At 44.2% G+C, this 23,052-nt stretch overlaps 1 protein-coding gene across 1 annotated transcript; it reads right to left on the reverse strand.

Moving 5' to 3' along the window:
* Positions 1–1,337: 1,337 nt before the first annotated feature.
* On the reverse strand, positions 1,338–21,072 carry AGXT (alanine--glyoxylate and serine--pyruvate aminotransferase). The gene is made up of 11 exons (XM_012546661.3): positions 20,667–21,072; positions 16,470–16,662; positions 15,485–15,549; positions 13,005–13,105; positions 12,116–12,186; positions 11,314–11,398; positions 7,973–8,068; positions 6,165–6,234; positions 5,046–5,141; positions 3,566–3,694; positions 1,338–1,842 (listed from the first exon to the last, which is right to left on the reverse strand). Exons 1-11 carry the CDS (start codon positions 20,928–20,930, stop codon positions 1,735–1,737), a joined length of 1,278 nt encoding a protein of 425 aa, XP_012402115.1. The 5' UTR covers positions 20,931–21,072; the 3' UTR covers positions 1,338–1,734.
* Between the last annotated feature and the right edge of the window lie 1,980 nt (positions 21,073–23,052).

The raw sequence follows: 23,052 nt of genomic DNA on the forward strand, positions 1-23,052 counted from the left end.
AATGCTCCCGTGCTCTTCTGAATCCTTTGCCACAGCAGTATACTAGAGGCGATTCCTGGTTTCCTATGGGCTCCTATGTTTTTTACTATAGCTAACAATTATAGTAACATATACCAACAGTTATAGCAACATATTAACTAATAGTTATAGTAGCATATATTAACTATGTTACTAAACAATTATAGTAACATATACTAACTAGCACTTATAGTAACATATATTGTATATGTTACTAACAGTTATTGTAACATTAACTAGCAGTTATAGTAACATGTACTTTCTATATTTATGTATGTATGTATGTATGTGAATGTGTGAGTGAGTGTGTGTGTGTGTGTGTGTGTGTGTGAATTATAGTGTTTTCTCAGCTAATTCTAGCCCAGTCACAGAAATGATCACTACAAATCATTCTGAATTACAGGTTGCATTAAGGGATTAGAAGAACCACTCCTTAGTAATAAAATCACTGGGAGACTGGTTGAACAGCTGCTTTAAAGACTAAGTCACGGTGTTTTCTTCTTGAAGGGGGAAGAATTTGGTCCAGAGTGGTTACAAATGAGAGACAAGCTAAGTGACTTGCCCACCTTAACACAGGTGATAGAAAATTGGTAAATAGTGTTCAGGCCCAGGTTATCGGAATCGATTCCCCTAAGCTCTCCTGTGGTTCCAAAAAGAGGGATTGGTTTGGCTACCCTTTCTTTCCCAAGTTCCTTCAACTTCTCAGTTGCAACCTGGAAACAGGAGGCAGGATGGCTCTTGCTCAAAGGAAGCTATTGGATGGGCCCAATTGTTATTTTCCAGGTGGTGGGAGGCATCCCCAAGGATGCCTGGATTCCTAATCCCAATCCTGATTCCCAATCATCAGATCTCAGCTGTGGGAAGCACCTGGAGCTAAGTTTCCTTTACCCCTTATCCCTTTGGGTGGTCTGTAGGTCTCATGGAACCCCAGGATGTTGGAGGGATGGGCCTCAGAGTCCATCTAGTACAACATGTCCCTGAGTAATAATCGCCTTTCTCATACTCCCAATTAGTGCTTATCCCAGCCTTCACTTGAAGACCTCCAGGGAAGGACCTCTCAGGCAGGCAGCCTGTATTCCTTGGGATGAATCTCTGTGTCTGGAAGGTTTTTCTGACTTTTCTGCCTCTCCAAAATCCACGGTTCCAAGGGGGGAGAGGAAGGGAACAGGTCAGGTTGAGAGCCTAGCTCCCACCCCCGGTATTCACCCCCAGCCCTTTGGGTCTGTTCTCACATCCCGGATTTTCTTGGGTGCTTCTGGGGGGACCTTAATGACTTTTTTTAGTCTTCTTTGTGACTGGGAGGAGAAAGGGACACAAAGGCCACGGCGCCCCAAACGGCTTCTTTAATTAAAGGAAGAGAGAGGCTCGGGTGGAGCTGACGATTTCCCGGCCCCAGAAAACTTTCATAAAATCAGAAGCTACGAAGGTCATTTTCCAGAGAGCTGGGGCTCTGAGCTCTCTAGAAAGGGACCGGGGATGACCAGCCTACATGAGGAGGTGGTGGCACCCCAACACAGGGAGGGCCCGGCAAGGCAGGGAGCAGAGAGGGAGCCCCCCCGCCCCCATCTCCCTGCCTTTCCTCTGCCTCTTGCTAGAGCGCGTTCCCCTTTTCCCTTCTCTGGGCCCACTCCTTCAGGTCCTCACCCACCCCCAGCCCATTCAAGTTCAGGCTGAGCTGGTTTCAGATGAGGAGGTGGGAGGGTCAGAGGGGACCCCCTACAGTTTGTTCTTGGGGCAATTCTGCAGAGCGTCCTTCAGGGCCTGGATGACTCGGTCCACGTTGGCTTTGGTGGCATTGCAGCCAAGGAGGCCGATCCTCAGCACCTGAGGTGGGGGAGAGCAGAAGAACGTGCGCTGAGCCGTGAGGGGACACCCGGCTGCCTGCCTTGTCTATGGCATCGCTCCCTGGTGAGCACTGGGCTCCTCAGTCAAACTGACCCGTTTGGGGAAGCTCCGGCCTAGGGCTCAGGGGGCAGTTCTGGACTCCGAGTCTGAAAGTCCAGGCACGAAATCCTGCCTCTGGCCTTTACTAGTTGAAAGGTCTCAGGAAGTCATTCTCTGTTCTGAACCTCAGTTTCCCCCTTTGTGAAATGGGGGCTCTGGCTTTCGCTTCACGCCTCTGAACAGGCAGCCCCCCAAATCTCCCAGAATGCCAACTTTCCTCCCAGGCTCATTTCGTGGGCCCCTCCCCGAGGCCGCCCTCAGAGTCCCTACTTGCTGGAAACTCCTTTCCTTACACCAAGCCTCAGTTTCCTCTTGTGTTTTTGTTCTATCCCAGACTGACTTATTGGGTGGCAGGCCCACTACGATACCCAGCTCTTTTTCAGGCACACTGCTGCTTCACTATACCTCCCCTTCCTTGCTGCCTTTTCAAACCCCAGCCGCACTGACAGTCTGGAGATTTGGGTCTGTTGCCCCAAGAAAAGGACGGGGACCAGGAAGGCATCATGACCTGTTTCTTTGCTATTTCACCTCACAGAAGGCACAGAATGGGAGAATAAATCCCTATCCCTTAACCTTTCTGAGCCTCAGTTTCCTCATCTGTAAAATGGGAATCATAATAGCACTTCCTTCCAAAAGAGATAACATGGAAAGTGTTTCTCGAACCTTAAAGGGTGAGGGAAATGCTGCTGTTATTACTTTAGTTATTTTGTTATTCAGTCTGTCTCAGAGCAGAACCGGACGGGGAAGGTAATTGTTTCTGCCCGCAAGCAGAATGTGGAGAACTACTTGCTGCTGTGCTATTCTTGGTCAGGTGATTTCACACACACACTCACACATACACACACACACACACACACTCATACACACAATCTCACACACACACACACTTACACACACACACACTCACACACAATCTCATTCACACACACACACAATCACACTCATATACACAATCTCACACACACACTCACACACTCACACACACACAAACACACACACTCTCACAATCATACACACAATCTCACACACACACACACTCACACTCACACACTCACACCACACACACTTACACATGCTCTCACACACACCCTCACATACAATCTCACACACACACACACTCACACACATACACACACTTACACATACTCACACACACACTCATGCACGCTCACACACACCCTCACACATACACTCACACACACACACTCACACTCATACAATCTTACACACACACACACATACACACACACTTACACATGCTCACACACACACACCCTCACACTCACACTCACCCCCCCTCCCCAATAAGTCACAGACATCTGGAGATTTCCCCCACTTCAACACGGAAACATAGGTTTTAGGGATTGCAGGTAAGAGCTGGAAAGGATTCTGTAAATCATCCAGTCCAACCTTCTCATTTTACAGATAGAGAAACTGAGGCCCATCGCACAGGGAGTGAGCAGCAGGGACTAGATTTGGGACCATTTGCCCTGAGTCCAGAACCCAAACCCTTTCCATCGTACTGTGGCCTCTGCTTGGTTGTAGGCGGACCCCAGGGGGCTCTAGGGCTCCCATTTGCCCCCCCCTGCCCTCCCAGAATTACCATTCCAACCGAAGGTCCCAGGCCGCCCGTGATCTCAATGCCATAATTCTTCATGAGGTAGGAGGTGATGTCCTTCCAGTTGTAGCCCAGAGGGATGGCCACTGTGGTGACCGTGGGTAACCTCGCCTTCTGAAAACAAAACCACACACACACATGCTCACAGGCCCCATCTTCAGCTCTGGAGGAGCTCAGAAGGGGGGAGCAACAAGCTGGACTGGACTTTTCCAGGAGCTCCTCCTCTTATCTGCTGGGGCCTCAGGGTGGGTGACCAGCAGCTCTGGGCCCTGCAGCCAGCAGCACCAAAAGAACCCACAGTTAAAGACAGTTGGTGACAGAGAGGACTATGGGAACTGAGGTGGATCACAACACAGCGTTTTCACTTTTTGTGGTTGTTTGCTTGAATTTTATTTTTTTCTCTTTTTTTTCCCTTTTTGATCTGATTCTTCTTGTGCACAAGATAATTGCATAATTATGTACGCCTCTATTGGATTTACATATATTTTTGCCATGTTTAACATATATTGGACTACTTGCCATGTAGGAGAAGGGATGGGCGAAAGGGGACGGGAATTGGAACGCAAGGTTTTGCAAGGGTCAAGGGTGGAAAATTGCATATGATTTGAAAATATAAGAGCTTCAATTTAAAAAAATTTTTTTTAGAAGAAAAATAAAGAAAGACAGTTGTGAAATCCTTGAGACACTCAGGGTGAGACTCCAGGATACTGATCCATAATGAAGGGGAACAGACTGGGGACACTATCAGGTCTCTGCTGGAGAGACTGTCACCTGGGAAGGGAACAGGAGCTCCCCCAGAGTGCTTCTGTCAGGGAACTGCCAGCTTCTTGTTTTAACTGGATACCCTTGCTAACAAGATACTAACTTCAGTTGCTGAATAAGTGCAATATCTCTAAATTTTCTGAATTTCTAACGTTTACTTTTCTGTATTTCTAAATTTCAGTGTCCTGAGGCAAAGCTCTGGTGGCCCAGCCTTAGTTATTGTTCTAGTTGAGGGTAATTTTCTCAGACTCTCAATTTGACTCTGGCTACGGATAAATGACTTGGCATTGGCTGTCTGACACTCGCAGGGCGCTGGCTGCCTGACACTCGCAGGGAATTCCTTGTTAGAGTAACTCAGAGTCTTGTAAGGATGACAGAGAGCTCTGGTTGTTGCTTGTTCCAGGGGTCACACACCTGACAGATGCTAGAACAAAGGCGTCAGCCCTGAAGCCTTTCAAGAATGAAATGTACGTGGGAGAGAGCTTATAAAATATATTTTAAAATTACACTAAAACAGATACGATTCTATTTGAAAACCGAGCTAGCCTGCGGCTTGGGCAGCGGGATCCGAGTCACCCACGCTGCTGCCTTATTTTCTTTCCCAGGCCTGGAGCTCAGGCCCCACTTCATCCGTGGCTCAGACTGCATCTTTCCTTGAGTGCAGGGGCTCTGCCCCCTCAGCCCCCCAGCCCTCCAGCCTTACCGGGTCCTTTACAAAGAGTTGGAGGCCCAGCTTCTGCAGCTCTTTGTACAGGTAGTCTGTGGCCTCTTGGTGCTTCTTCCAGCTCTCCTCCAGGCCCTGAATGAAGAAAAGGGAGCCCTTGAATGTCTATGGCTGCAGAGGAGGGATGCTGCCAGGCTGGAGAAGGAAACCCCAGAGAAATGAGAGCCTTCCCTTGGCAATAGCTGGAGATGCTGGGGTCACAGTAGACCTCAGGATCCTTCCTGGTTCAACACATAGAAAGAGGACTGAGAAAAAGGAGAGAGAAATGGAGGAAAAGGAAAGAATGAGAGAAAGGGAGAGAATGAGAATAGATTTAAGGCAAAAACGGACCTCAGAGGCCTTCTAGTCTGAATGCACTCATTTTATGGATGAGTAAACTGAGACCCAGAAAAGTGAAGTGAAAGCCAGTGATAGAAGTGGATGCATGTCTAGCCCTTTGACTGAATTCTGCACATGCTTTGCCCAGACAAGAGAAGATGGAGCTGGCTGGCCACTTCCCTCCCAACCTCCCCTTCTAATTGAGGTCCTCTGGGGTCATCTGTGGGAGAGAGGGACCTGTTCAGCTTTCTGGCCACCATTCCCTGTCACCTCAGCAGCAGTCTGAGTTACTCTCGGGAGGCCCAGGGGAGTGAACGTCTCCTCCGGGCAACGAGAGGCCCAGCAGCACCAGCCTAGCATCTTCCCAGCAGTCCCCGGCTGCTGCCCTCTTCCAGAACTTCCTTCCTTCAGAGCCCACCCATCCCCTCCCAGCCGGACTCCCGGAGCCACCCTTTATGAATAATGTACCCGCAAGGACTCTCAGTGATTCCTAAAAGATGTCACCTGACCCCCAGAGAGCTCAAAGGGCAGCCAAGAGCGGAAAGCCGTGCCCGGGACACAGGATTTGGGGAAGGACCCGAACCCAGAGTTCTTGCCGTGAGGACCAGCTCCCTACCCTGCTCTCTCCCTCCCCGCCACACCACTGGCTCTCCTGCTCATCCCCCAAGGGTCCGTCATTGCATGGGAACAGAATATAACCCAAATCCCCCCCAGAGCTCCAGCTGAACAAATCCCGGCCTTCCCTCCTCAGCTGGGCTCGGGCTGGGAGAAAGCACTTACCTCCTCAGCCAGTGCGGCCAAGCCCTCTCGGAGGCCAAAGAGGCTGATGACCGGGGTGGTGTGATGGTACCTGGAAGACATCAGGTGGCATGGACTTCAGGGGCTGGGTAGGTGATGGCAGTGGAACCGTCCCGGCCTCAGAGGGGCAGGATCCTCAGAAGCACAGAAGCTGGGAGCTGAAAGGGACCTCAAAGTCCTGGCTGGTGCTCAGGGAGGCCCCCCAGACTCCTGGCCAGTGCCCAGGGAAAGTCCCAGCTGGTGCCTGGGGAAGCTTCTCTATGATGCAGCCCACAAGCGGCCATCCAAACTTTGCCTGAAGACCCCCAATGAGGAGAAACCTTCCCATCACCTATTGAGGCGCCCACTCCCTCCTAGACAGCTCCGACTCTTAGTACCCATTTGCTGATGGCAAACCTACACTGGCTTCTCCCATACAGCTCAGGGAGGCTGTACCAGATGTCTCGGAGCTCTCCTGGGCTTTCATGACCCACTCGTTGCTTCCTGTTGCACCACTTGGGACCAAAAAGGGCCAAGGCAAAATCTCTCTTCCCCCTGACAGTCTTTCATGGGCTCAGAGACAAACATCACACCCTCCCAAGTCTTCTCCAAGCTAAAAGGGCTATTTTTGCATCATAAAAATGTTATTCAGGTTTACTGAAATTTTTGATGAATAAACAATGTTTTAAAATTTCATTCTTTTTGATTTCTAATAAAACAAATGTTTTTTCCCTCAAAAAATATTTTATTTTTTCAAAATACATATAAAGAAAGTTTTTAACATTAATTTGTGGCAGATTTTGTGTTCCAAATTTTTCTCCCTCCTTCTTTCACTTCCCCCCTACCCAAGAAAGTAAACGATATAGGTTAAATATGTGCGATTCTTTTAAACGTATTTCCATAATATGGTAAATATCAATAGATAGAATTTACTTATTTTAAAGTTCTTCAGGGTTCCTGATAATTTTTAAGAGCAAAAACCTGTCAAAAAGTTGGAGAATGACTGACCAATAGAATGCTATGTAGGTCCCTATTGTCCCTTAAATGTGATAAGGCCTTAAATGTGGCCTTTAAGCAGTAGTTTTTTTTTTCAATCTCTCTCCCCCTCTTTCTCTCCCTTCCTTCTCCTTCCCTCCCTCTCTCCCTCTCTCCCTCCCTGCCCCTCTCTCTTCCTTCCTCTCTTCCTTTTCCTTTCTCTCTCCCTTTTCCTTCCTCTCTCCTTTTTCCTTCCTCTCCTTCTCTCTTTCTTTTCCTTTCTTCCTCCTTTCTGCCTCTCTCCCCCTCTCTGTCTCTGTCTCTTCTTCCTTTTTCTCTTTCTCCCTCTCCCTCTCTTCCCCTCCCCTCTCTTTCTCCCTCCTTCCATCCCTCTTCCCTCACCCTTTCCTTCCTTCCTTCCTTCCTTCCTTCCTTCCTTCCTTCCTTCCTTCCTTCCTTCCTTCCTTCCTTCCTTCCTTCCTTCTCTCTCTCTCTCTTCTCTCTCTCTCTCTCTCTCTCTCTCTCTCTCTCTCTCTCTCTCTCTCTCTTCAATGAGATCTCATTTTAGCCTAAATTTTGGGGTGGTCTATTCAGGCCATCATTTGGAAGGTGTGAAGTTAGATCAGGTTCCTCTTTGGAAGGCTGTAAAAAATGAAAGCTAATCAGTACTGGTGTGACCTTGTTTGCTCATCTGTGAACCCTCTAAGGTCTTTTCCAGATCTCAATCTGACAAATTTCCATTTACTTTGGGGAAGCATGGGAAGAGATGGATTTCTAAGTGTATGTTCTTGCTATGGATCCATGGGGACAGCAGCTCATAAACCCCAGATACTTACACCCTAGGATTGTCGTCACAACCCCAAATGTTGGCCAGCCACTTCAAATCCAAATTAAAAGAATAAGGCTTTGTCTTTCGATTAAAAATCTTACTTCTAGAGAAAAGAAAAGAGAAAAGAGAATTCAGCATTCACCGTTGGCCCAAACCACAGAAAAGTTCTCAGCAGCCCACGCCTAAACATGGCGGTCCTTCCCTTTGAAAAAGATTGCTTGGTTAGCTGTTCTTGGCCAACAATAGACCTTATGACCCAGTAAGCGAGGAGGGAGTTGGGTGCTATCATCAAGTAAACTTAGGATGTGGAAGAGCTGAGACACTGGATGGGACGTCTACTCTTGGTTCTGCTGCTTGGCGGGCACTGGGGAGAGAGGGAAAGCTACTTAGGAGAATTATGATTTTTTTGTTCACACAATTTCTACTGGGAAATAAGCTGGTGTGTTTGTGTGTGTGTGTGTGTGTGTGTGTGTGTGTGTGTGTGTGTGTGTGTAGATGTCAGAAAAGAAAGTTGCTTTCCTGCAATTTCCAGGAAAAGCTCATTTGAGAACATTTCTGTCTCTTTGGAGGGAGACACCCAAGAGCAGGTATCTTGGACTCTGGAAACCTCAGTTCTCCTTTGTTCCAAAGAAACTTCCTATTCCCAGGATCCCCTGGGGGGCAAAGCTCCCTCATCAGGGGGAAATTCTAGCCACCAGGGGGAAATTCAGGTAGTGGTAGGTTATTTAGGAAAAGGCCCCTGTGGTTGCTAAAGGGAGTGAGCTTCTGAACATGGTGGGGCCTTCTCAGGTCCCTAGAAAGATTCCCTAGAATGAGAGAAGCGGGCTAGCCACACCATCTAGGAGTCAAGACGTAAGACCGAGACAGAGAGGGAGGGATTGAGGGACAGACAGAGACACACTCACAGACAGATAAAGATATTATAAACAAAATAAGTGTTTGTCTATTTGGGGTGGCTAAAGAAATTGTTACCCGTGAAATGGGTGTGTGCAACACAGAGGAAACTGTACCTTATGAAATTAGGATAGACAAAAAAGTAACAGATAGAGAGACAGAGAGACATAGAAACACAGAGAGACAAAGAAATATAGAGACAGAGGGAGACAGAGAGACAGAGACAGAAAAAGTGATACAGAACTTGGTCCAGGAAATGTAGCCCGGCCTAGAGCACCCTTTCTGTGTTCAGCTACCTGGGTGCCAGAATTTTTCTTTTTCTCCAGGTATCCCATGAACCTCCCATCCTGGCCATGAATTTCCCCACTTTCCTTCTTCCTTCAGCTTTTGCCATCCCCGGCATCCTCTTCACCTAGGACCCCACAATTCTGTGGGGAATCACCCCAAATGTGCAGGCTTCCCCTGTGGAGCCCATTCGGAACTTCTTATTCTCCCGCTGTCGTTACCCCTCAGCTTCAGTCTTCTTGGTTCTCTCTCCAGAAAACTAAGAGCACAGCTTAGAGATCCACCACCCACCAAGACCCAATCCTTCCCACTCAGGATAATGTCACTGGTGAGGACCCTCATTCGTCCCCTGTCAAAGAGAGATCATCATATTCTCAACTGTTCTGTGTGTGTCCCAGGAGGGGGATACTTAGCCTCTGAATGAGAAATCCTATCATTAAAATCTCCATCATTTACACCTTGTCAACCTTGACCGGTTGACTTTGGGTTGCCCTGTCTAAACAAGGGTTACCATTTGGCATGATGATGTTGAGCAAGGGCCCAGGATGGAGAAATTGGGTGGTATGGTTCTCATAAGGTGACCTGAATGCCCATGAGTTCCCAGAATGTCACACACACCCATTAAGCCACAAATTAATGAGTTTGGGGATGGTTTTGCCATTTCCGAGTAGACCTTTGAAGGGATCTAGCATGGAAGTGACTAAAAATTTAACAGCCCTCTCCTGCTGAGTCTAATTAAATGTTCAAAGGTTCATAATAGGTCATTTTCACATTGATCCAACTGTCGGATGCCCAAGAAATTTTATAATCCATCCAAATGAATGGTCCCATTCATGAGGAAATGAGTAAAAGAGCTATGTTACCAAAACAAATATTTTCTTTTCTTTAGATATTTATGGCCTTTCATGGATTTTTAAAACTCTCTAAGCATAACTACAAGATATTCGTAGGACACCCAGATTTGAATGCTGACTTGGGCTACCGACCAGAGACTGACTCACTTTGAGGCCGGCACCTGGGGTAGGCAAGGGACTGTTCCAAAGTGGAGAAGACATTTAGCTGTGTGACAAGATAAGGGGGATTGGAGCTTTCAAATGTCAAACAAACAGTTTTGAGAAGAAGAAATGTAAATCTTCACTGTTTGGAGAGGATGCTCTAAGACACTAATAAGACAAAAGTAAATTAGCATAACTCCGAGGTGAATCTCATACCCAGAAAACAGTAATAAAACCCCAAATTGGCTTGGTTCAATCGTCCTGGGATAGCATCTGCTTTTAGCCCTAGAGAAGGTACTGCTCATGCATGGACTACATCCTCTGATGAGAACATTCTGATGATGAACACTCTGATGATGAACATTCGAATTGGAAGCTCTATAGGAAGAACTACTCAATTGTCTACCAGGAAGTCAATGTTGGAGGGGCTAGGGGCTATCGGGATAGAGCTGAGAACTGGTCTTTCCATTCTTAACAACAAACATAACTGGGACTCGTGTTGAGAAAAGCCATTAATCTATTAATCTATTCTTAGCCAGTGCACTTGGTATTAGGAAGAGCCCCCCAAAGAGGTCAATGACAGAACCAAAGGTTGCATACATAACAAAATATTCATAGCATCACTTGTTGTGCTTACAAAAATATCACAAACAAAAGTGTCTTTTTGGGGTGGTTAAAGAAATTGTAACGTGTAAAATTAGTATGCGGAACGTAGAGGAAATTGTACCTTATGAAATTAGGATATTCAGCAAAGAAAGTGCTAAACCAATGTGGTGACCTGATGTTAATGAAGTCCAAATGTATTGCGACTCAAAAAATGATGTCCGTGAAAAATTTGAAGAAGTGGTGGAAGATCTGCATGAAGTCATGAAGTCAGGGAAATCAGAACACACCTAATGCTTATAGTCAAATAAAGGAGGACAACTGAACGTGGACTAATTGCAATAAGCAATCTTGGTTTCAAAGATAAGGAGAATGAAAGATATTCTTTTTGGGAGAGAGATGGAGGACTACAGGGAGAGAATGGTGCATGTAGGGGCAGATAGGTTTGCTTTGTTATCCTGTTTTGCTCTGTCTCTGTTTTTAGGGAAAATTCATAGGAGTGATAAGTGTGTCAGGAAATCAATGAAATGAGGAGAAAAATGGGAAAGAGATGATAGAACGGGAAGCTCACCTGGCTTTTTCACTGAAGGACATCAGGGAAGTTCCAGGAGGGGCGTTTAAGACTTTCTGAGAGCCAGAGTACAAGATGTCAATGCCTGCATTAACAGAGAGGAGACTGGGTGATATCTGTCCCTTGCCTGTAAGAGTGGGACTTAGAACTCCCTCCCTTCGGAGTCAGGCTTTGGGCACCTGAGCAAGCCTTTGCAAAATTCCTTTTCAATGCCTTCCAACAGTATTATTGGTGGGGCAAAGCCAAGTGTTGGGGATAATTTTTGGTCTCAAATGCAATCTTCTTCCTTAATGATATTTGGTGGCTGAGGCTGGCTCTTACAGGGTCCATTTGTCTACAACAATCCTCCCTCCAATACCAGGCTTTCCAAAGCCCCCTCACTTTGGCAACTCACCCAGCTCTGTTCCTGTTGGGTGGTGTCTGTGCTCTAGACTGTCCCAGACTCTCTCCTCCATTAGGAGTGACCTGTCCCAGGTTCTAGTTCTCCAGAGATTTGCTTTCCAAGAATTTAGTTATCTAGTCTCATTTGTGCTGATAGGACAGTGGTGCTAATGTAATCCTTGCCTGTCTTATGTAAGAAATGTGTATTTAAAAGGAGCCACAATCAAAGCAGTGTTGCCCATGAGGGAATTTCAGTGTTTATGATAGATGGAGGGCTTATATCAATGGATCAGGTGTCTTTCTGTATGGTACAAACTAATCGTGCAGGTATCTCTAAACCCCAGCCCATTTGGCAGTGTTTGGAAGCCCAATGGAGGCTCATTACAGTAGGAATTAAAAGGGACCCCCAAGTGGCTCTCACCTTGCTTGTCCATGTAAATTGGAGCTCCCCCTAACGAGGCTACAGAGTCCACCAGGAGTAAACAATTGTGCCTAAAAAGGAAGAGAGCAGATTCTATGGATGAAGGTATGGCTAGCTGACCATTCTAGCACATTTGATCTCAAAGGCCAGTGAGGTAGTTGTTATAGCAATTGACTACATTCAATCCTAATGTATAGATAAGGAAACTAAGGCATAAAGTGACTTGTCCATAGACAGCTAAGTGGTAAAATAGAACTCTGGGTCTGGAGTTCAAATCTAGCTTCTGACTCATTCTAGCTGTGTAAGTCATTTAGCCTCTGCCTCAGTTTCTTCAACTGTATAATGGGGATAATATAGAGTTGTTGTGAGGATCTGATAAGACAATATATTTTTTTTAAATTGGCATATAACATACGTGCATGTAGCTAGTGTATGTGTGTGTATCCCTATCTAGCTATCCATCTATCTGCATCTATCTATCCACTTAGGGATATATATGCAAGTATATACATGTCCACACTACCAAAATAGCTTTTATACCCTTAGGAAATGGGTGATCTGGGTGTAGTGTGTAAATTTATCCTTTTCCAATCAGCAATCCAATTTCTGGGAAATCTCTTCTCTGATCAAATTAGATTGCAAAGATTACTGTGCTCCAAGGACCTGGACCATGGATCACTGGGTGTACACATTGTGAACCACAAAACGTTCCTCATATAACTTTCTGGAAAGCGTTCTGAAATTCTGCTGGGAAAAGGTCACAGAACTGCTCCTGGGGGCTGAGGGATAGATTGTGAGAGGAAGTGGATTTCAAGCTAAGGTCAAGAATCAGGAAGCTGGTAGCCACTCTTCACACCTTGCCTGGGGAGGGGGGGGGTATAGGGCTCACCTGTGGCAAAGATCACCATATCCATCCAAGGGCTGGGCTACTCCACTGGAGGACTCTCCATGGGTGAGAAAGAGCAGCATAGGTTTGTGTTGTGTCAGACCCTAGAAAGAGAGATAGACAGACAGACAGACATGGACAGAGAAAGAGAGACCAAAAGAGAGACAGAGATAAAGAGACAGAGAGAGATAGAAAGATGGGGGGCAAGAAAGAGAGAGAAAGAAAGAGACATACATAGACAAGCAGAGAGACAGAATCAGAAACACAGAGACACAGAAACACAGAGACAAACAGACAGGCAGAGACAGTGCATACATATACAGACAGGACACACACACACACACACACACACACACACACAGAGTAATGAGTTTCCCCCACCTGTCTAAGGAGGTTAGAAAGGGGAGGCAATGGCTTCCAAGGTGCTTACAGTTCTACACCCATGTTCCTAGAGTCTTCCACAAAGTCCCTTTCCATCTTCTCCACCTGAAATTGTTTTTCCTCCTCAGATTTTCTCCAAGCACTTTGCCAGTGTTCCTCATGCTCTGCCTTCCTTGTATGATGCACATTTGTGTACTTACTGTGTAAGCTCCAAGGGCAGGACCTGAGTCATTCTGATACTTGTGTTTTTGGTGCCTCTCACAGCTCTTTATAGCCCGTACTCAGTATATACTAGTTGAATTGCATTAAATTTACTCAGTGGAACTGTAACATCTCAGCTCCCAGCGTGCACAGGTTGGGTCTTGAAGTCCCTCCAAGCATTTGATCTACTGATTGGAGGATACAGAAGAGTCATGTGTTTCCCAGACCCTCTGTCTTCTGTTAGCTCTTCTTCAACATCATTATCACCATCCCTATTTTCACTACCGTCTTTATCACAATTATAATGACTGACATTCACTGGGAGCTTTCAGCGATTTACACACATTCTCATTTGGTCCCCATAACAGCCATGTGAAGTCTGCACTGTGGCTATTATGCCGCCATCTCTTTTATATAAGACTGGGTTTGCTCTGCTTGGTCCTAGTGGACAGAACTGGGGGGAAGCTGCAAAGAGGCCCAAGGAATCTTGACATAAAGACCAGGAGTTTGAAGAATTCCAACCTTCCAGAATTGGGATGGGCTGTCTTGGGAGGTGACAAATTCTCCTTGTACATCTCTGAGCAAAAACTGGGCAGCCACTAGCTGGGTTTAAAGGGTCGATCAACAAGGAAACCGTTATTACTTATTCTGTGCCAGGTATTGGGCTAAACACTGAGTGTACAAAGAAAAAGCAAAAACAATCCTACTAATTCTTAAATTCTGTGGTATGATCAGGGAGGAAAGTGAAACTCAGATAAGTGACTTTCCTGGATCACATGACCAATGTGTCAGAGGCAGAATTGGAATTCACATATTCATGACTCCAAGTTCAGGTCACTGGAAGCCCATTTTTTTTTAAAAAGGATAATGATGATGAAAATCATCATCATTTTAGACTTTCCAAAGAGTGTGAATTGAATTCCTCTACCTTATCTAATACAATAGTTGCATCAGACAATGGAGCATGTATATTCCGTTAGCTCCATTTTTTACATTTTTAAAATAATATTTTATTTTTTCTCAGTTACATGGAAAGACAATTTTTGAAAGTAGATGTTTCCTAAAACTTTGGCTATGACTTTCCTTAGTTTTCTCTCGGTGTTTGCTCATACTGTGTCACATCTAAAATATCTTCCCCTTTCTTTCTCCAGCAATTCCTGTTGAGTTTCCACTCACCTTTTGAAACCCATTTCAAAGATTACCTTCTCCACGCATCCTTTCCCGATTCCCACCCCTTTTGACAATGAACAGCTCCTCACCCTGCCTTTGTTGGCACCCCCCTTCTGCACTTATCATTAATTAGTCAAACTTTATTTGACATATTCTAATACAAAACCATTGAATTTCAAGAGGGCAGGGACAAGTACTGATGATATGATGACGATAGTTAATTTTTATGTAGAACATCATAGTTTTCAAAGTGTTTTACATGTTATCTTATTTGATCTTCACAACAGCTTTGTGAGGAAGGTGCAGTTTTTATCCCATTTTATAGATGAAGAAAGGGAGACTGAGAAAGGTTAAATGTTTGCTCACAGTCACACAGAAAGTACCGGAAGAAATATTTGATCATAGATCTTGGCAACCCCTAGGTTCAATAGTGATCATGTCCAATATTGTGTCGCCTCAATGCTTGACATCTCATATACTGCCCCTAGTGTCCAGTACAGTGCTGGATATACAGTGTTTCACCAACGTTTGCTGAATTGAACTAAATTAAATTGGCTTGCATTTTCTGAGTCCTATTGTTGATTGGTATCATGGCCACAGCTGGACCCCAAACTCCTAATCTGGTGCTCTTCTTGTTACCCCATTCACCTTTTTCTGTATACTATTAAGCTGCAGTCAGTATTAGGGCAGAAAGTTGAGTAGGGGATGGTTAAACGTAAGCCTGGACTTACCTTCTCCACATCTTGCAGTGTATAATACTCTCCAGGAACCTTCACCATTTGGTGCACTTTGGCTCCTGATGGGATGAAGAATATAGGAGGCAGAGAATCAGAGGGAAAGCAAGGGAAAGTCATCGGTTATGATTCAGCAATCTATTTCTACCTTTGACAGCTTGGTGGTTTTTTGTACTGAGAGCAGAGGGTGGATCTGTGCATTCTTTTGACGCTCTAGTTGGGACAAATGGAAAAAGCCAGGGGCCAAGAGTCTTGAGAATCACAGATTCAATTCCCAGCTTTCACAGTTAATGGCTATGTGACATTGGGCAAATCATTTCATTTTTTGAGGCTCAGTTTTCTCTTCTGTAAAGTGGGGTAATAGTATGTACACTACTTACTTCACAGGATGCTTTTGAGAAAATTCCTTTGCAAACTTGAGGTCATTATAAACATGAGTTATTATGTCTTCCTTGCTTGAGTGTATTGTGACTGTGATTTAGGACTGAGAGGCCATGTTTTCGACTCTTAGGAACTATTTTAGGTGACTTTAATATCCTAATGGACATTTCCTCCATATTTCATGGGCGCTTAGGGATAGTATGACACTGAGGCTGGACCTTTTTTCATAAAATTTTACTGTCATGACAAATTCTGTAGCTCCCTTTGTAGCCGTATTAGGTTGTCCATTAACGAGAACTTGGAACATGATCTATTTTTTTTAAATGACCTCCTGAGAAATCACCCTGGAAACTATATTGGTGAAATGTCTGTAAACAACCCAATCAATCATTAAGCCCGATGAGAGCCACACTCCTCCATCTCATTTCCTGTCTTTTATGCCATTGTTGCTGGGTCGAGATAGGAAATTTGGATGTGGCATTAGTCTTGTGGAAGAACTAACCCAAGTCTCATGGTCTTGGCTCATTCTAGAAAGCTCTGGAAGGTGGAGAAATTCTTGAAATTAGGGGACTGCCCCCCAAACCAAGGTTGATTCACTTACCCATCCTCTCAGCCATATCTGCCACCCTCTGTCCCCAGATGCCATTCACCCCGACCAGGACAGACTCTCCTGGTTCAACCACATTGAACAGGGCAGTTTCCATAGCTGCGTGTCCAGAGCCACTGATGGCCAGGGTGAGTTTGTTCTGTGTTTGGAAAGCATACCGGATGCCATCTTTGATCTCATCCATGATCTGAAATAAAGGAAGGTTATGGGTAAAACTCACTCTGCATGCAAAAAAAGGCAACAAATGCCTTGTGACCATCAGCTGGCATTATCCTAACTGGGGCATTTTAAAATTTGAACAGACAAATGTTCAAAGACAAATGTTTATTAAGTACGTACTATGTGTAAGATAGTGAATATGGATATTACTGTTGCCCTGGGATTCAACTGCCCTCTCTATCTTTCCTTTTTTCCTCTATCCACTTCTTTCTTACTCTTTCTGCTTTTTTCATTTACTCCTTCTCATCCATCTAGCTATCTATACTTCCCTCCATTCTTCTACTCTCTTTGATGTCTCTCTCCTCTTTGGAAGAAGTATCTCACCAATAAGAAGGCAAGGAAAAGCGCATGACATGGGTGTGATTATAGCCCCCAAGATCATCGCTCTAGAGCTTTGAAGAACCTTGGGACTCCTCTAGTCCAGCCTCCTCATGAAGAAACTGAGGCTCAGAGAGATGAAGCTATTTCCCCAAAGATACACAGAAAGTAAGAGAGATCTAGCAGAAGTGTGGTGAGAAATGTAAGGAGGCAATGACAATTACGGCATAAATTGGATTAAGAGTTAGGGCAGTTGGGTTCAAATCCTGGCTTTGAGTTTAAATAGATGTGTGACCATGGTCAAACCACCTAAGGTCTCTGAGTCTCTGTTTCTCAACCATAAAATGGGCACATTAGTATGAGTACTACCAGGGTTGTATTACCAGGAAAATAAGAAAAATAACAAACTATCTCACGAAGGCAGACAGAGCCAACATTATGTCTTGATGGGATTTGAAGTATACCAGAAAAGTATCCTATGAACCAAAGTCCTTCTTGTCTCCCTCTTATTACTATGATGAAGATTCTAATGCTACTAATTAACAATGGAGTCACAGTTCTCAATAATCTACTTTTCCATCCTTATTTCACTCTACTTTTTATGTATTCTGAGTCAAAAAGAAACTAGAGTGTTCTTGATCTCCATTCTTCTCTTTCTCTTTCTCTTTTTTTTTTTTTTTTGGGTCTCTGGCAGGTAGGTGACATAATGGTCTTAGAGACAGGAGATCCTGAGTTCAAATTCTTCTTTAGCTGCATAATTCTGTCCCTTAATTTCTATCAACCTCAGTTTCCTATCTAGTCCCCCATTACTTTGGTCCGTGATCAAAGAATTTGAACTTTCCTGAAGTCAATTCCTAAGTTGGACAAATAGCGGGTTTCTTTGTTCCTTATAACTGTAAGCAAGGATCTTGTATAGACAATAAAGAAAATCATGTTTTCTGTTGATGACTTTAGAACAAGTAAGTGAGAAAGGAATTCGAATTTTGTGTTTACCCAGAAAGTATTTCAGTATAGAAAACATGTGATCTTAGCCAAATCGTTTCACTTCTGGACTTCAGTTTCCTTATCTTAAAATGAAAGTGTTGAACTGGATGGAGTCCAAGCTGTGAATCCATAAATATGGTGGAGGAGAGAGATCCCTGGTTCTGGAATTAAAGGTTCAATGTTTAAATTTGACTTCTGATGCAAGCTACCTGTGTGACCTCAGGCAATCAAGTAACTCCCCCGGGTCATGATTTCTTAATTGGCCAAAGGAGGGACTAGATAATCTCTAGGGTCCTTTCCATCTCTAATTTAGGGACCTCTGACCAGAAACTCCCCATAACTCCTCTCAGGAAAATCAAAGTGGAAAGAACACTAAATTTGGGTTAATTCCCAATTGTTAATGACTCACACTGTGAAGCTTCTAGCTTTGGGTCTCTATTTCCACTTCTGGAAAATGAAAAGATTGGACTTTAGACATTAGTCCTAAAGTATTTGAGCCAAAGTAAAGAGATTAAGAAGCTAAGCATGACTAGAATATTGCACATTTTAAATCACAGGGTTGATGGTTAAACCTTCACTTTCCTGAGAAATGGAAACAGAGAAAATTAATAGAGAATAACCAATGAAGCCTTGAAAGACAAAAGATAAAGCAAAAGTTCTTTTTCGGCCTTTCTGGAGGAATGGAAACAGGGGGAGGCTGGTCAACTTTCACCTATTTTGACAAGGTCACTCATTAACTACCCAATAAGTACTTACTACATAGAACTCTCTATGTTAGAAGTAATTTAATTTAGTTCAATTGAACTGACATTTATTAAGTAACTAGAACTAACCTGAGAGATCATCTAATCTGGTCCTTCCAATTTCCAAATGAGATAATTGAGATCCAGAGAGGAAATGTAAATTGTGCCATGTGATATATTTGGTTATTAGCAGAAGCTAGTTTAGGACCCATTTTTCTTGATTGTAGACCTTTTATTTTTTTGCTGAAGCATTTGGGGTTAAGTGACTTGCACAACTAGGAAGTGTTAAGTGAGGTCAGATTTGAATTCAGGTCCTCCTGACTTCAGGGCTGGCGCTCTATCCATTGCACCACCAAGCTGCCCCAATATAGACCTTTTACAACTGTTATTTCATATTACAGAACTGTAGAATCTCTGAGCTGGAAGAGATCTCGGATAGCTTTTGGTTTAATGGACACCAAAATTTCTTCTTCATAGGATCACCACCATCCTCATCACCTTCATCACTGCCATTAATGTGACTACAATCATTCTTTCATCATCATCACCACTACTACCACCATCTTCATCATCATAGCCTTTATCATCACCACCATTACAACCACTAATGTCACCACCATCACATCCCTCATCATCATCACCACTATCGCCATCATTGTCACCACACCATGAGGACTACCACCATCTTCTTCATCACTATCACTAATTGTTCCCCCATCATCATCATCACCACAATTATCCTCCTCCTCAGCATCATCACCATTAATGCTATCACTCTTATCATCATCATCATCATCATCACTCCCACCATCATCATCAGCATCAGTTGTTCCTCATAAACGATCTTTCATTTCCCATCTCTCTGCTCCTCACAAGTTATCCCTCCTGCCTGAAATGTGCTTCTTTCTCATCTCTGACTCTTAAGACCTCAACTTTTCTTAAAGACTCACTTTAAAGGGCAGCTAGGTGGTGCAGTGGATAGAGCACTAGCCCTGAAGTCAGGATGACTCGAGTTCAAATCTGTCCTCAGACACTTAACATTTCATAGCTGTGTGACGCTGGGCAAGTCACTTAATCCCAATTGCTTCAGCAAAAAAAAGACTCACTTTAAGTGCCACTTTTTACATGAATCCTCTCCTGATCCTTCAATGGCTCAGCCTCCCACTAAAATCACCTGGAATCTGTTCTGTGGCTATGTGTACATGTGCATGTTATCTCTCCTGAGGGAATGTTAGCTTCCTGAAGAAAGCCATTTTTTTTCATTTTTGGCTTTATAACTTCAGCACCCGAGAGAGCATCTGGTATAGAGTAAATGTATAATAATTGATTGAATAATAATAATGATTAATTGATTTGTACCCCCAGCACAGTCCCTGCCACATAGTAGATACTTAATAAATGCTTTGAGATTGGTTGATCAAAATAGTTGAAATGTATATAGTACTTAAGGTTTGCAAAGCACTTTATGTTCTGATAGCTCTAAATCTAACATTCTATGATTCCATAATTATTAGACCTCAGTGTACTTCTCTGTCAGTGAGGTGACTGGATTCACTGCTCTCTTACATTCCTCTAGCTCTAGGCACCTGTGGCTCTCCCAGAGTTGTTGTGAAACTTAAATGAGATGCTAGTAGCTCATTTTGTAATTTATTTTTTATTTTTTATTTCAATTGAATATACCACAAGCAACCCTGTAGTAGAGGCACCCAGGGATTGTTCTCTCCATCTTAAAAATGAGAAAACTGAGACTTCATGATGTCAAATTACTCACAGAGATGGTAAAGTGACAGAACTAAGACTCAGTCAGTTCTCTCCTGACTCTAGTTGAACATGGCCTCAGCTTCTAACCTTCTGCTATCCCGAAGTTCAAGCATAGTTCCAGAGTGTTTTAGAGAGGGCCATCCGAGCCAGTTTTCCCACCACTTACCTGAAACATTTCCTCATGCATGTGTCCAATCATTTGGAGGCTGCCTGCATGCATGATCCGTGAAGTAAGATTGGAAGGTCCGGGTCCCAAGAGAAGTCTATCTGGGATCTTCAGGGGCTTCCTCAGTGAGGCCGGGGGAGCCACAGTCAGTGAGTGGCTGGCCATGGTCCTGCTCTGTACAGGTGTCAGGACAGGGAGGTGCAGCTGGACCCAACCTGCTGCCTGGGAAGCCAGGAAGACACTGCTTGGGATGAACCTCTGCATCTCCCAGCAGTGCTGACAAGCACTGATTAAGTTGTTGCTTTCAATGAGCTTTTTATTAACAGAGAAGCAAGAATCAATAGACCGTCCCCGTAAAGTTGGAAAACTCTTTCTCTCTCTCTCTCTCTTTCTCTCTCTCTCTCTCTCTCTCTCTCTCTCTCTCTCTCTCTCTCTCTCTCTCTCTCTCTCTCTCTCTCTCTCTCTCTCTCTCTCTCTCTCTCTCTCTCTCTCTCTCTGTGTTTCTGTCTCTCTGCCTCTGTCTCTGTCTGTCTCTCTCTCTTTCTGTCTGTCTTTGTGTCTCTCTCTGTCTCTCTGTCTTTATCTGTCTCTCTATCTCTTGCAATTGGCCCTACTTATCTTGCAGTGACAGGACCTGGCTTTGAAAGGCTATTGAACCCTCTTTAAGGTTGGAGGTGGGTTGCCCTCCCTCAGGATCAACAAACAGCTTGGTCCCAAGCTTTCTGTTATTACCTCCCTTTCTGATCTTTTTCTTGTTGCTGATCTCATGGTAAAAGAAAAAAAAAGAACCTCTTAAGTCTACTAAAATCTCCTAAAGAAAGCCCATGATTTTTGATCTCCAGTTATCTCCCCCATTCCTGCTCAACTATTTCTTTAAAGGAATGGGTAATTCTCAGGGAAAGCCAAGCATCTCTGCTCATGTTTCCTTCCATTTATCCCCTCCTATTCCTTTCGAGATTGACTTCTGAGCCTTTCAGAATCAGAAGGACAAGATTTCGCTGACTTTTGCAGACTTTGTCTCTGTTTAAAGAAAGACAGATGATGTGAAGAATGAAAGGAGGAGCTCTTAGCTGGGGATTCAAAAAGAAAAGAAAATCATGAGATAAAAGTAATGTGATTTGAATCACTAGTGTGTGTGACATTGATACGACTTTCAGAGCCTTAGGAAACCCTTTCAGTTTCTTTCAAAGGTGGCTCGTGTTCCTTGCCAGCCTCTTGGACTCTCAGACAAGAGAGCAGCATCCAAAGCTCAGCTCGCCATCATCAAGCTCTGTGGCCAGGACAAGTCCCCACAGCACTCAGGGCTCCAGTTAATCATTTACAAAATGGGGGTGGGACCCCATCCACATTCTAGGTTTGTCTGGAGCAAAGTGCTTTAGAAGTTTCAAGTTGCTGTCAGTCAATAAACATTTCCTAACCACTTTCTAGGGACCAAACCTTGTCCTAGCTGGGTGAACCAAACCCCCAAACCGGCCACAATTAGTCTTTTACTTGGGCTTCAGAAAGATTCCCTGGAAGGTCTTAAACTTGAAAGGGATTTAAGAGAGCACCCCAACAATGGTTTCATTTTCAAGAAGATGGAACTGAGACCCAAATAGACATCATAGGGTCATATAGCTGGGTCACAACTTAACCCAACTCTCTCCTTTTACAAATGGGGAAGCTGAGGCCCAGGGAGTAAGCAGCAGAGGCAGGACTTAAACTCGAGTCCTTTGAATGCAAAACTAGAATTTTCCCCATGTGTTCTACACGGTGGAACCTGTCTCTATGCCATCAATATTATTTCCAGCTTCAGCATGAACGTTTTTTACAAGGAAATATCTTGTGTGACTGCAGACGCTTCATCAACAGAGGAATCCTCTAAGAGATGCCATTCTTTGGGAGGCATGGGGATGACACGTTCTTAGGACCCCTAGGAGATCCCATGACTGCAGGATGTTCCACACACCCATGGAGGAAGGGCTGAAACTAAGGCTTTAGGCAGACACCTTTCTGAAGGGAATGGAGTAGAAAGGATGTTAGATTTTATTTTATTTAATATTTTTATTTGGCATTTCCTATGCAGAGTACTATTCTAAACCCTGCTAATATTCTCTCTCTCTATCTATAGAGAGTTATAAAATCTCAAAGTGACATTTTTAAATGCACAAAATAAAATACATAGAAGTACAAGAAAACCAATTATACTGAATTTATCTATCTATACAGAAATCTATAGAGCTCTCTAAATATATATAGATCTACAGAGAGACACACAGACAGACAGATAGAAGCTTCTTTTAGTAGTTCCCATCCTAATAGAAGGAGAATGGAGACGTTCAATTAGAAGGGCCCTCAAAGGTCCAGTTCAAGCTGGACCCTTTTACAGTAGGAAAAGAATGGTGGG

Source organism: Sarcophilus harrisii, chromosome 3 (genome assembly GCF_902635505.1).
Source record: "Sarcophilus harrisii chromosome 3, mSarHar1.11, whole genome shotgun sequence".
NCBI classification, from domain to species: domain Eukaryota; kingdom Metazoa; phylum Chordata; class Mammalia; order Dasyuromorphia; family Dasyuridae; genus Sarcophilus; species Sarcophilus harrisii.

Bases quoted from the DNA above. Each gene is read 5' to 3' on its own strand.
- AGXT (XM_012546661.3), bottom strand. From the start codon at position 20,930: ATGCAGAGGTTCATCCCAAGCAGTGTCTTCCTGGCTTCCCAGGCAGCA. The intron at 16,663-20,666 runs GTAAGTGGTGGG...CCTTTATTTCAG, and splicing joins TGCATGAGGAAATGTTTCAG to ATCATGGATGAGATCAAAGA. The intron at 8,069-11,313 runs GTGAGCTTCCCG...TCTTTTCTCTAG, and splicing joins TCCTTCAGTGAAAAAGCCAG to AAGTAAGATTTTTAATCGAA.